Source organism: Lithobates pipiens, unplaced genomic scaffold (genome assembly GCF_037356315.1).
Source record: "Lithobates pipiens isolate NorthernLeopardFrog02 unplaced genomic scaffold, aLitPip1_a1.2 Scaffold_16, whole genome shotgun sequence".
In the NCBI taxonomy this organism is placed as follows: domain Eukaryota; kingdom Metazoa; phylum Chordata; class Amphibia; order Anura; family Ranidae; genus Lithobates; species Lithobates pipiens.
The window spans coordinates 208769989-208785198 of NW_027507748.1; the positions used below are offsets into that span (position 1 = coordinate 208769989).

Genomic DNA, 15210 nt, shown 5'->3' on the forward strand with positions numbered 1-15210 from the left:
TAGCACTGGGGCGGATGGCACTTTTTTTTAACTTTTTTTATTTAATTTTTTTTACACTGACGGCCGCTGCAGCCGTTCATCTCTCCCCTCTCACACACTGTCTGTGTGAGGAGGGAGAGCGGCGCTGAGAGATGATCTCATATGTTTACATATGAGATCATCTCAAATTGGACACGCCGATCGTGCTGTAAACGGCCGCTGTGATTGGCCGTTTACAGCGATCTGCGTTTGCCCGTCTCCGGGGGGACACGGCAAACACAGAACTTCCCCGATGCGCGCCCGCGGCGGCGCGCATTGTGGAAGTAAACAACAGGACGTCCAGGGACGGCCTCCCGGACGAAAGCGCCTGCTCTACGGCTGTCATTCGGCTATAGGGCGGGCGCAAAGAGGTTAATCATTCATTTTCTTTTTTTTGTCCTATTGATTTATGTGTTTATGTATTTGTAGATAAACCACGCAGACACCAGTGGTTTGGGTGCCTGTTTGGTTGCATTTAGTATTTTTTGTATTCATGCTGTAACCATAAAAGTATGTATATGTTTTAATCTTTGTTTGGCGTTGGTGCTCATTTAAAATCCCATCCAATTAGGGGGTTTTCTTTCATAATTTATAAGGGATGTGACCACCTCGCCATATTATCTGAACCATTGTCAGCCCCCCTTCTATTATATTGCCTAGAAAGAGGATGTAGGGGGGTGGTTTGGGAGTTGAGTGAGACTGGGGGGGGGGGGGAAGAGGGAACGGGGGGACAGAGGGCTAAGTGAAATAGGGAAGGACGACACAAAAGAGGGGGTTTAGGAGGGCACAGTACAGCGAGTGAGGAGGGCACAGTAGAGGTGTCACCTGGCACAGCTCTATCTCCCATCCCTGCATTGTACACAGCACTGAACACAGGCAAGGCTCCTGCTCCCCACACAGCACACACTGGAGCTGAAATCCTATTCCATTACAGTTACAATGTACACAGTGCATAGCTAGCTACTGGTCGCAGTTCCGACCTGTGAAATTCCATAGTAGGAATGGCAATTAGTGGCAGTAGCTAGCTATATACTGTGCACATGGTAGCTGTAAGGGAAAGGGATGGGGAGTCGGAGCTCTTAGTGTCAAGATGGGAGACTGCCGGCAAGCTTCAGGGGTGGTGTAGAGCTTGGAAGAGGGGAGCGCCCCCCAATACCTCCCCCCCCCCGATCGGGGCATAACCTTACCACTGCTGTGCTCGAGGGAGGTCTACTGCTCCGTTCCCCGCTGCCGAAGGGGAGGAGGCGGCGTTCGGCTCCCAAGCCAACATCACGTCTGGTATCGATTTCGGCGCATTTTCGGGAGTACCAACACTTGCCTAGCATCGGCATCAATATCGATGCAATCCTAATATTTAAGAGATTTTTCGTGGAATTTATATGACCAACTGTGGCATTTTCAGCTTACTTGTGAATAGCTAAAGGCATGCCCTGTTGGAGAATTTTACCTCTATGTACCTGAAGCTTTGTGTGCAGTTCCTGTGCCTAACAGAGCACTACAGTGGTGTGAAAAAGTGTTTGCCCCCTTCCTCATTTCCTGTTCCTTTGCATGTTTGTCACACTTAAGTGTTTCGGAACATCAAACCAATTTAAACAATAGTCAAGGACAACACAAGTAAACACAAAATGCAATTTGTAAATGAAGGTGTTTATTATTAAAGGTGAAAAAAAATCCAAACCATCATGGCCCTGTGTGAAAAAGTGATTGCCCCCCTTGTTAAAACATACTATAACTGTGGTTGTCCACACCTGAGTTCAATTTCTCTAGCCACACCCAGGCCTGATTATTGCCACACCTGTTCACAATCAAGGCATCACTTAAATAGGAGCTGCTTGACACAGTAAGGTCCACTAGAAGATCCTTAAAAGCTACACATCATGCCGAGACCCAAAGAAATTCAGGAACAATTAAGAAAGTAATTGAGATCTATCAGTCTGGAAAGGGTTATAAAGCCATTTCCAAAGCTTTGGGAATCCAGCGAACCACAGTGAGAGCCATTATCCACAAATGGCGAAGACATGGAACAGTGGTGGACCTTCCCAGGAGTGGCCGGCCGCCCAAAATTACCCCAAGAGCGCAGTGACAACTCATCCAAGAGGTCACAAAAGACCCCACAACAACGTCCAAGGAACTGCAGGCCTCAGTTAAGGTCAGCGTTCATGCCTCCACCATCAGGAAAAGACTGGGCAAAAATGGCCTGCATGGCAGAGTTCCAAGGAGAAAACCACTGCTGAGCAAAAAGAACATCAAAGCTCGTTTCAATTTCTCCACAACACATCTTGATGATCCCCAAGACTTTTGGGACAACATTCTGTGGACCGATGAGACAAAAGTGGAACTCTTTGGAAGGTGTGTGTCCAAGTATATCTGGCGTAGAAGGAACACTGCATTTCATAAAAAGAACATTATACCAACAGTAAAATATGGTGGTGGTAGTGTGATGGTCTGGGGCTGTTTTGCTGCTTCAGGACCTGGAAGACTTGCCGTGATAAAAGGAACTATGAATTCTGCTGTCTACCAAGAGATCCTGAAGGAGAATGTCCGACCATCTGTTCGTGTACTCAAGCTGAAACGAACTTGGGTTCTGCAGCAGGACAATGATCCTAAACACACCAGCAAGTCCACCACCGAATGGCTGAAGAAAAACAAAATGAAGACTTTGGAGTGGCCTAGCCAAAGTCCTGACCTGAATCCTATTGAGATGTTGTGGTATGACCTTAAAAAGGCCATTCATGCTTGAAAACCCTCTAATGTAACTGAATTAGGACAATTCTGCAAAGATGAGTGGGCCAAAATTCCTCCAGGACGCTGTAAAAGCCTCATTGCACGTTATCGCAAACGCTTGGTTGCAGTTGTTGCTGCTAAGGGTGGCCCAACCAGTTATTAGGTTTAGGGGGCAATCACTTTCACACAGGGCCATGATGGTTTGGATTTTTTTTCACCTTTAATAATAAACACCTTCATTTACAAATTGCATTTTGTGTTTACTTGTGTTGTCCTTGACTATTGTTTAAATTGGTTTGATGTTCCGAAACACAAGTGTGACAAACATGCAAAGGAACAGGAAATGAGGAAGGGGGCAAACACTTTTTCACACCACTGTATGTGAAGGGGACGAAGATCTTTCTGGGCTTGTGTATATAGTTTTAACGGTTGATTTAACAAGCAGGGTTTTGTTGTTCTGCAATGGGAGAACATGTCATTTGAATCTCAGGGCTGTGCTTTTGTATTTTTTTTTCTGGTGACCTGACAATATTTTTGAACCTCCATTTTAAAAATTAAAATGTTGTGTCTCCTCCTCCCTCTAACACAACACTGAATTTTGGGGAGCACGTTATTCCTTTGAGAAATCATATCTTGTGGAGTACATAATGAACCAATCTCTCCCTGTGGATTGTCACTCTTGGTACAGCTGGCCTGGTGAGGCTCAGCACTCTGCTGTTCCACTTCAGAAACTGAGCCTGTGACATCCACAAATTGTGTGAAATGACAAATGAAATCTTCCTTCCACTGGTAACAGCATGTTCTCACAAGCAGTGAAGAGCTAGAAAAAAAGGAGATATCCTAATACTGCTGAAAGTCACAGACCAGAAAGTCAGCAACCAGGTTTACAGCTTTGTAGAAATCTGGATTTCTGAAGTAATAAATGGTTTGACATACACAGACCTTTGTTCATTCCACTTCTGGACATTTACCTGGCCAAAGTGCCACTGGTTTGTCCTTAAGACTTGCTTTGACAAACAATTTAGCCCGTTCAGATGCACCTATAATTGCACAGCTACTAGTCTCAGATTCATTACTTGCACACACTGTTTCAGATCAAATGTCTGACACACAAGATCCATTCAAGACAGGCTTGCCATCAATCAAAAGATGATCCTGAGCACAGTATCAGCTTTCATCTGCTGGAGATACCCTCTCGTGTCCTGCCCATGAAGCTACAAATATGAATAATAGCAGCATTTAGGCCACCCCAGAGGAGACAGAACCCATTGGCTCAACTGTAGCCAAGAATCCTGAAGCCATCATTACCGAACCCGTTAAGTGGACTCAGTGTGAAAGCTCTGAGGTGGCCTCGCTCCCTGAAGTACTCATGCCTGCACCAAGCGAAGTCACTAGAGCCATGCGTCTAAAAAGAATTACATCTTCATTAGTTTCTTCCACAATGAGCTATCCACAAATCCCAAGCAGGACCTACCTGTGCCAGCAGCTATAACACTCGTTGGGAAAGGGACACCAGTTCAGAAATCAGAACAGGGGCTATAAAGGCCCAGTTTGATTCACAGATCAGGAGGGTCAAAGACAGACTATGCAAGAGCACGCTTTGAGCTCCTACAGATAGGCTACTCCAGTAAATCAGCATAAACAGATAAAAAAATTCAGAGCGGAGATGGAGGTTCTTGAGGACATGCGAGCGGAGGTCTTGGCCTTGCTCAGCAAAGCTGCAGGAGACATGGATGATGACGACCCTGCAACAGGAGTCCTAGGTAAAGGGATTAAAGGTGTTGGACCCTTTCTGGGATATCTGCTAAAGGCCACCAGAACTACTAGGGGAGTATGTGATGCGGTAACCTGTGGCAGTGGAAACGTCCTCAGTTTGTCTGTGGAAAGACATGTTGCATAATAAAGCAACAACTAGGCCCAATGTGAAACATAACATTAAATACTCCCAAACTTGGGCAGCTGGTGTGGATGAGAGTTTCAGGCATGCAGGAGGCCAAATTACTGTAGGAGGTCAGTGGAATGAGATCAGAGACTGGAGATCTGTATTGTGCTTCAACAGCAAGAATGGCAGTGGGACGGTACTTCCTCTAGGCAAAAATGGTAGGCAGAGAGCACGGGACACAACAGATTACATCAGCGGTCGATACCACAGCCTTAACCTAAACTGCAATAAAATAGGCGTTTACGGAAAAATTTGTAATGGTGCTCAGGGATTTAAATAGTGAGGTAGCTTCTGACACATCAGCATGACTGACCATACTCACAAAGAGAACCATCAGGGTCACACCAGAAAGCACTCTGCAGGTAACAGTACACTCAGGTAGGTCTCAGGTGAATCAGCTTGGTCTGTTCCACAATGACAGGAAGGGGAGTTGTAAAGTCCTGGTGTGGAACTGGGCAAACAAGAATGCCTTGAAGGAGGTCACCATAAGCCTCAAGATGTACAGGACATCAAGAGTAACGTGTTTTTGATGTCCTAGGTCCTAAGGAATCCCGACTAGTGGCTGCATTAGTAGAAGCAGCAGGTTGTTCCTTCATTGTAAACGCGACACACTGCATCAACAAAAGCCCAACTAGTCTCTCTTGGCGTGGGGAGTTTTGGCAGCTGGCTATAACTCCTCAGATGTAATGAATATCATCAGGCAAGGATTTTTGAAACGTTGTCAAATACAGCTTCCACACCAGAAGCCCTGAGGCTGCAAAAGCTGCAAGCAGGTCACAAATATTCTGGAGAAGGCATTGGAGGTAGTCTTTAGATCAGAGCGATCAATCACAGTTGCAAGTTGGTCTAAAAATCTTGCATAATTGAAGGAAAATTATCCCAGAAGACCGATGAGGGGGCACAAGGTGTAGTCAAGGAGCTGTATGCAACATATATGGGCAAATGGGAATCCTGACTATAATAAAATGGTAGCCCTCATCGCATATATTACGGAGTTCCGCTACTCAAGGAATGAAACATGTAAGCTTTTAGCTCTTTATGCTGGGATAGACACCCCCGTTTTTTGCTCCCCTACCCTAGCCTACACTTCGAGACGGGCTTGAGAAACTGAACGGGAAACCTGATGAATCTGATGATATACAAACTTAGAAACAATCAGCATGAATGATTCCTATATGGATCTAAATGGATAACTAACCACGGAGAACAGACACTGACTATGGACTATAGCATATTATGGATCACCAACAGCCTGATATACACCGATATCCCACATCGGATGTGGAATTACTTCAAGAACCACAGATGAGCTATCATTAAGCTGGAGATCTATGGCTATTGCATACAGGACGGACAGATTGAATCTCATCCCACATTAGAGAGATCTCTGTGTGACCAGCTATCAGTAAGTAACCGCAATATAATTCTATTATTACAAATTGCCTGGAGGATATACCTGCAGGCTGTGGGAACTCTGGTACAATGTTACACCGACGGTGTCTGAAATCGTCCTCATTTGTGTTACACACCTCACCAGTTCGGGATTGAAGTGCTAAGTGATCCACTCAGTTTAATCCAGTATCTGCTATTGTCTAAACCATCTACATGCTATTATCAAAGATAAAAAGCAGGACTTTTTACATATCCGAGGACATTCTCTAATATTATGAGGAGAACTTTTATTCTCCCTTTCTTTTTTGGACTATTTTTTATCTTAGTATAGCCTCTTCTCATGACGCTACATGTCCCTGGGAATGACTTATGTATCTTATATATAGTCGCTGTGACTATCATTCCAGAAGTGAAATAGTGTGAATCATTTCTGTGGTTATGGAATCACGCTGTTCTCTTCAAGAATTATCCAGTTCAAATCTTGCCCTAGGTGGCTTGGGGAATTAATAGGTGCTTGTAGGGGGGTGTACTATATTGGGGGGAGGGAGGGATTTACCCACTGCATGATCTATCTCCCCTTCATTAGGTTGAGAGGAGTAATCCTTGGATCACCTGTTATATAGCTTTTGGGGAACTGTGTGACCATCGGAGATCTAATCCCTATACTAGGGATCCTCCTTTTGGTTTTTTATCAGGGATCAAGGGATATTATTATTGGTGCATTTTGTATTTTCTCAGCGAATAAAAATAGTTGTAGTCCAACTCTTTAGGGTGTGTGTTTATATCAACCGTTATTTTCTTGTTCTTTGTAGTCAAGGACGACTCTGACGACTGGTGGGATTCATGTCCCAGACTGTATCAGGCACTTCAGAGGGAGCACTGGAGGCTACTGCAGACTTGTGATTGGATTGTAAGCTGGAGGCACCAGAAGCGGTAGGATCGCTCCTCTTGTATTTGGGATCCAACATGTTATACATGTACAAGAAAGGGTTTTTGTACTCACTGTAAAATCCCTTTCTGGATCCCCACAGGGATATAGCTCCCTACCCTCTATTGTTTTCACTTTGGACAGCTTACTACAACTGAGCAGGTGAGAGGTGGGAATAGTTACAGCCTGAAGAGGGCTGGCGTTTAAGTTTCTAAGTGCCTTCTGTATTTCTCCTGCCAACAACAATATAACCTTAGGGGAGCACAAAAATGCTATTTTTAAAGCAACATATCAAATACTGTACATGAAAACATACATCAAGCACTCTTGTGTTAATCTGCGATATAATCCTTGCACTTGGAATTAACAGTACTATGCACATTTTGGGGTACCGAAGATTAAATGTGCACACTTTATGGGCACCCATCACAAGGTACTTGGTTAACATTAAAAGCCATTTTAAGAGGTACACAATATGGCCAGGAACAGGGGTGCAACGGATCAAAAAGCTCACAGATCGGATAATTTTTCGGATCAGCAAATAATTGAATTTGCAAAAACCTGTGAAAATGCCACCACCATATAGTCCCCACTGTAATATACATCTCCCCCAATGTAATATTGGCTGAGCATGGATGGGTATGGCTGGGTATTGGCAGAGTAAGTCTTGGCAGGGTAAGTATTGCAGAGTATTGGCAGGGTATTGCTGGGATGGCTGTGGCTGCCATCCTATTTTCCCCCTCCACTGTACAGATCAGTACTGAGAGGGGAGAGAGGAACCGGCATCATCATGACGCCGGTTTGTTTATAGGTGATCGCTCCATTTGACGGAGCGATCACATTGTAAACGCCGACGGGTGTACCTAGATGGCCACCGCTCCAGAATTAGGCCGAACCCGCTAAGCGCTCCATGGCATGTGCCGATCTGAGCGGGGTGACCCGTTCGGATCACGGATCGGTGCCGTTCCGTTGCACCCCTAGCCAGGAACCATTGTTGCAGAAGAATGCATTAAATATGCTGACTAAAAAAAGGTAATACCTCACTTATATGCATGCGTCACACATCTAAGATCTAAACCAAATTCTGAGACTAAACAATAAAAAAACATTTCTGTAGATCCCCAATCTTGCAACAGGTAATTTTTTTAGAGCATTAAGGCCACTGAAGAAAAACTTTACAAAAAGAAAATACAATACCTAGATCCATGCTGGTCCTGAGAAAACTCAATAATATGGCCAGCAATTTCTCGCAACTGGAGGTTAGGATAACGATTATTCCTAAAGTCTTCAAGTAATCTGCTCCGACCTGAGGGCATCACATCAGACATACCATAGCGGAGTCGGGAAGATGGAAAAAGCGTGCTGCTTGGGCTGAATAAACTTGATGCACTACTCGCACTGCGGTATTTAGCCTCTGCCCCAGGTGCAGCAGATATGTATCGGCCGCTGCCATTTGTCAGTCCTCCTGCAAATAAGAAATCTTGTTATAGCTTCTTAATTTTTTTGTTGATAAAATAAAACAATCAATATAAAAGAGAAATAGTACCTTGTCATCTGCAGTATTTAAAGGAGAACTACACTGCATCTGAGCGCCACAAACCAAAAAGCTATTTAATCAACTGTTAATATTTAAAGCAAACTCACCCATCCATCCATGTCTCCGTGCTTTATTTTGCTGAGATCACTTTGAAAAACACCCCCTAGCATTTCCTGCTGTGGCCATCTTGAATAAGGGCAAATGATTCATGTAGCATTTACTTCCTGGAATCCATCTGCCCTAAGCTCAGGCATGCAGGCAGGAGGGTGTGCTTAGCTGAGAAAACCCCTCCTCCCCTCCTGATGACTGCTGGGATGTATGACATCATTTGCCTAGGCCTAGAAACCAGGAAGTAACTGAAGAAATGTAAAAAAACAAGTTTAAAACAAATATGATACACTTTCCCATCTACTTACTATTGCTAGCGGCATAAGGATTAAAATAGTCAGCGTTGAGTGAGAGACGAACTTCTGATTTAACAATGTAGAACAGATGGGTGCAGAAACCAACTACCCTCATTCAAGAAATGTCAGCACTTTAAGTAGACAATCTAGCTAAAGAAAAACGGACTGTTAACAGCTCATCAGACACTACTTTTTTTGCCGCAATGGAAAAAAAAATAAAAAAAAATAAAAAAAAGTACTGCCTGCTGTACCTTTGCTTATATCCTCAAAGAGCACCCCAGGAGACCTTTCAAAGCACTTATGCATATTCTGATAAATTGAAAACCAGTATACAGGAAAGTCTTCTTAGAAAGGAGGCAAAGGCTGTAGAGTTTGCTCTGTAGGTAACATGGTTACCAACCATCTTTTTTTTTGGACAGTTTGTAATTAACACCCTGATTTTTCATGTCCAAAAAGGTCTGAACAGGACAAAACTATTCGTAAAAATACAGAGGCCCTGTAGTTTCCATGATGGTTTACACTCCCCCCACAAGTCCCCCCACCTCTGCCCACCACTGTAAATGCTAATGGTTACTAAGCCTACCATAAGGTGCTTGTACATGACCCGGCATTTAGAGAATGATGTAGCCGCCTCCTCCAGACTTACTCTGCCTCCTAGCGCTCCACTTCCCAAGTTCTCCCAAGCTGACAACGGAACGGGGAGTCTGACTGAGGTGAGGGCCAGCTGGGACGCTGATGTAGGGCGAGAGTGGGGGAGGGGCACAGTGCTGTTGGTGTGTGGCGGCTGGGATTGAGGTCATCGAAGGGGGGTGGGAAATGGTGACATCTTCTCGTGCAGTATGTGGGGAGCTGAGAAATAGGAGCCCTATATGCTGGGATTTCTAGTACCATGGAGACAGGAGGGCAATGCTCTCACACCCCCCGGGGGGTGGGTGGAAGCATGTAAAGTAAAAAAAAAGACCCTGTACTATAAGGGTGATGCCATGGCTGACCCCCCCCCCCTTTAGAAGTACTCATCTGGCATTCCTTCCCTGCCAATTGTATTTCTGAGTTGTGACCCTGGAACAAGTGAATCCAGAGATATAAACGATAGATGACAAAATATAAAGAAAAACTCTGCACATTCTGGGGTTAAAGGTGAATCCTGTTATGACCAGAGACCCCCTCACATCAGAGACTGCAGAGTTGTACCTTACAGTGCAAAAGGATGCAAGGGAGGCTTGGGGAACTCTGACGTAAGGAGGGAACTCTGACGTAAGGAGGGAACTCTGACGTAAGGAGGGAACTCTGACGTAAGGAGGGAACTCTGACGTAAGGAGGGAACTCTGACGTAAGGAGGGAACTCTGACGTAAGGAGGGAACTCTGACGTAAGGAGGGAACTCTGACGTAAGGAGGGAACTCTGACGTAAGGAGGGAACTCTGACGTAAGGAGGGAACTCTGACGTAAGGAGGGAACTCTGACGTAAGGAGGGAACTCTGACGTAAGGAGGGAACTCTGACGTAAGGAGGGAACTCTGACGTAAGGAGGGAACTCTGACGTAAGGAGGGAACTCTGACGTAAGGAGGGAACTCTGACGTAAGGAGGGAACTCTGACGTAAGGAGGGAACTCTGACGTAAGGAGGGAACTCTGACGTAAGGAGGGAACTCTGACGTAAGGAGGGAACTCTGACGTAAGGAGGGAACTCTGACGTAAGGAGGGAACTCTGACGTAAGGAGGGAACTCTGACGTAAGGAGGGAACTCTGACGTAAGGAGGGAACTCTGACGTAAGGAGGGAACTCTGACGTAAGGAGGGAACTCTGACGTAAGGAGGGAACTCTGACGTAAGGAGGGAACTCTGACGTAAGGAGGGAACTCTGACGTAAGGAGGGAACTCTGACGTAAGGAGGGAACTCTGACGTAAGGAGGGAACTCTGACGTAAGGAGGGAACTCTGACGTAAGGAGGGAACTCTGACGTAAGGAGGGAACTCTGACGTAAGGAGGGAACTCTGACGTAAGGAGGGAACTCTGACGTAAGGAGGGAACTCTGACGTAAGGAGGGAACTCTGACGTAAGGAGGGAACTCTGACGTAAGGAGGGAACTCTGACGTAAGGAGGGAACTCTGACGTAAGGAGGGAACTCTGACGTAAGGAGGGAACTCTGACGTAAGGAGGGAACTCTGACGTAAGGAGGGAACTCTGACGTAAGGAGGGAACTCTGACGTAAGGAGGGAACTCTGACGTAAGGAGGGAACTCTGACGTAAGGAGGGAACTCTGAAGTAAGGAGGGAACTCTGAATCCTGTTGTAAGGTAGGCGCAGTCGGATAAAATGATATATATTTGTGTGTGCCTAAAGCAAACGTAATTAAAAAATAAAATAAAAAGAAGATTCTTTGTCCTGAGATTTTGTGTCTGTGAGGCTGTTGTCAGAGCAATTAAGAATAATTTTGTGGATACAAAAACTATAGTATATACGGTGTGCACAATTATTAGGCGAGTATTTTGACCAAGTGATGAATTTTATTCATATTGTTCAACTCCAAGCTGTATAAACTTGAATACTCGTTGAATTTAAGCATATCAGGTGATGTGCATTTGTGTAATGAGGGAGGGTGTGGCCTAAAGAGATCAACACCTTATATCAAGGCATACATAATTAGCAAGCTTCTTTTCTTTAGGCAAATTGTTAAAAAATAATAATAATAAAAGTGGATTTAACTGACCCTGAAAAGTCAAAAATTGTAAAAAAAAAAAAAAAAAAGTCTTTCAGAGAGATGTAGCACTCTTGCAATTGCCAAGATATTGAGGCGTGATCACAGAACCATACGTTTTGTTGCAAATAGTCAACAGGGTCGCAAGTAATGGGTTGATAAAAAATAAAACCGCAAATTAACTGCCAAAGATTTGAGAATCAAACATGAAGGAACCCATTATCCTCAAGTGCTGTCATATTCCAGAGCTGCAATCTACCTGGAGTGCACAGAGGTACAAGGTTTTCAGTGCTCAGAAACATGGCTTGGGTAAAGAGGGCTGAAACCTGACCACCACTGAACAAGGCAAATAAGTTGAAACATGACTGGGCCAAAAAATATCTGAAGACAAATTTTTCAAAGGTTTTACAGACTTATGAGATGAGAGCAACTCTTGACAGACCAGATGGATGGGCCTCTGGCTGGATCAGTAACGAGTACAGGGCTCCACTTCAACTCAAGATGCCAGCAAAGTGGAGGTGGGGTACTGGTAAGGGCTGGAATTATTAAAGAGGATTTAGTTAGACCTTTTCGGGTTAAAGATGGACTCAAAATTAACTTCCAAACCTACCCGTCAGTATATAGAAGACACTTTCTTCAAGCAGATGTACAGGGAAAAGGTCTGCATCTTTCAAGACAACCATGATATTTATGCAGGACAATACTCTATCACATGCATCAACGTACTCCACTGCGCAGCTAGCCAGTAAAAGTCTTAAAGATGCAAGAATGACGTGGCCAGATTCCTCCCCTGACTTGAACTAACGCTATTGAGAACTTGTGGGCCCTTCTGAAAAAGGAGATTAACAGTAAAGGAAAACTTCTCTGAACAGTGTCTGGGAGGCTGTGGTTGCTGCTGCACAAAAAGTTGATCATCAACAGATCAAGAAACAGACAGACTCCATTAATGGAAGGCTTATGAATGTTATTGAAAAGAAAGGTGGCTATATTGGTCACCGTTTTAGTTATGTTTTTGAATATATTTATTTGTACATTTTGAGTTCTCTTCACTTTAACAAATGAAAACAAACAAGCGAGATGGGAAATTTTTTTCTTTTTTTTCTTGTTCATTTAAAATGGCATAATAATTCTGCACACTCAGCCTAGGTTCACACTTGCGATGCGGGAACCAGCACGATTACAGCGCCAATTCAGGCATCATATCTTTCCCGCAGGCAGTTCCCTCTGCGAACCCCTGCGGGCATCAATATAATGTTAATAACATCCCCAGATCAGCTGACAGATTGCAGCGAGAACACGAACAAGAATCAGATCGCATAGGTGAGAACACCCATGTGATCAGATTTCTCTGCGGGGGGGGGGGGGGAAGTCCCTGCACTTTTTTCTGCGAATCTATAAAAGCGAGTTCAGCCATATGACTGTATGGCTGAACTCGCATCGTAGACTTCGCATGTGATCAGCACTTGTGGTGCAGCTGCGATTCACATGCAATGTCTGAGATGCAGGAACCTAAAGTAATAGTTGCAAAATTGTGCACTGATAATCTCCTAATTCTCCTAAGAAAGGGGACATACTATACTGCAGCCAAAACCTCACTTTTTCTCTCCTAATATTCAGGTTTGATGTTTATTAACATGTTGGATTGACTGAGCACTGTAGTTGTTCAATAATGAAATGAATCCTCAAAAATACAACTTGACTAATAATTGCGCACACAGTATATATAGCAGCTAGCCTCAGATTCCGTTTATGGATCACCCCCTTAAGCCCATTTACTGTTTACCAAAATCTTGCCAGCATACTAGTTGCTGCAGCGTGCTATGCACACCACAGAACTTTTTCTGTTTTGCCCTAGGGAGTCCTTTCATAATCCAGTCATGCTCACATTTTGTCAATGTTTTGAGTTTCTAATCGTAAAGCCAGCAGATTGCTTGTTTTGAGCCTTTGCCAACTTAAGTAAAAGCATTGCAATTTCTGAAAACCAGATCATTGATACCTGAATAGCTGGTTTTGACAGGTACCGCTCCCTCTTTAGCCCCGATCGCCTAGGCGATCTGAGCGAGAGTTCTCCTCTCCCCACTTTCTGGACTATTCACAATGCATAGCACAGCTCTCACATGCGCAGTGGGCAACTGGCTGTGAAACTGCAAGCTGTCAGAGGTGCCAGGGACAGAAGACAGATGGAAAGAACCCAAGCACATTGCTGGATCCTGAGATAGGTGAATGTGTGTTTACAAAGTCAGCAGCTACAGTTTTTGTAGCTGCTGACTTTTAACCACTTGGCCGACCATGTCACAATTGCTCTCCTGGGTGAATTCCCATTTCAGCCACCAGAGGGCGAGCACGAGCTCATGTATGAGCGCCAGCACAGGGATTTGTGTGTGTAAACACACAAATTGCTGTGCTGTCAGGAGGAGAGGAGCCATATCATTTGCTCCTACCAAGTAGGAAAAAAAAAAAAAAAAGTTATGGCTCCTCTCCTAGTCACTCTCATCCCCACACAGTAAGAACATGCTGAGGGAACACACATTTAACCCCTTGATTGCCCCCTAGTGTTAACCCCTTCCCCGTCAAAAGTCTCTGACCTGTCCATCGCAATGTCACAGTACCGCTAAAAATTGCAGACCACCGCCATTACTAGTAAAAAAAAAAAAAAAAAATGCCATAAATCTTTCCCATAGTTTGCAGATGCTATAACTTTTGCGCAAAGCAATCAATATACGCATATTGCAATTTTTTTTACCAAAAATATGAAGAATATACATTGGCCTAAACTGATGAAGAATTTTTTTTTTTACTTTTGGGGATATTTTAGCAAAAACTAAAAAATATTGTTTTTTGTTTTCAAAATTGCTGCTCTTTTTTTGCTTATAGTGCAAAAATTTAAAACCGCAGGGGTGATCATATACCACCAAAAGAAAGCTCTATTTGTGGGGGGAAAAAAGGAAGCAAATTTTGTTTAGGTACACCGAAAGACCGCATAATTGTCAGTTAAAGCGTTGTAGTACCAAATTGTAAAAAGTGCTGTGGCCAGGAGGAAGGGAGGGGGTAAAATCTTCCAGGGTGGAAGCGGTTAACACAAATGATTGGCGCTCCTCTTTAACAGCACTGTCTCACTTATGAAAATTAAGAATGTCCCTCAGCAGCAAAAAAATAAAAAAATAAATAAAAAAAACTGCCGCCAGTTGTCTTCGCATGCTGGAATTTCCCAATTGCTGGCACCTACATATCAATATAGTGTTTAAATGTAGTGAAAAATACACTTAAAATCCGTTGTCTTGCTTTGCAATAATGGTGAAGGCTGTAAACGTGAGATGAAACAAATGCTTGTATAGATTTTTTAAGAGTGTTCATTAAATTTTCTAATTGTTAAGGCCTATACACACACACACACACACACACACACACACACACACGATGAGAATATCAAAGAAAAGAAAAACAAAAAAAAAAAAAAAATACAAAAAACACACAACGAGCAATCATTCAATATATTCTTTAGTAGACAGCATTTGAGAGCTGATCACAACAGTTAATGTGAAAATATCTGAAGGAACAAGCACGAAAATTTC

The 15210-nt window shown here is 43.8% G+C and overlaps 1 protein-coding gene across 8 annotated transcripts in view; it reads right to left on the reverse strand.

Annotated features, from left to right (window-relative positions):
- The window catches only part of PUM1 (pumilio RNA binding family member 1), a 112104-nt gene that overhangs the window by 19386 nt on the left and 77508 nt on the right, over positions 1 to 15210 (reverse strand). For all 8 annotated transcript variants that reach the window (XM_077480957.1, XM_077480958.1, XM_077480955.1 and 5 more), the window contains one exon: positions 8202 to 8469. In XM_077480957.1, the coding sequence (XP_077337083.1) occupies positions 8202 to 8469 (268 nt within the window). The remainder of the gene's footprint in view (positions 1 to 8201; positions 8470 to 15210) is intronic.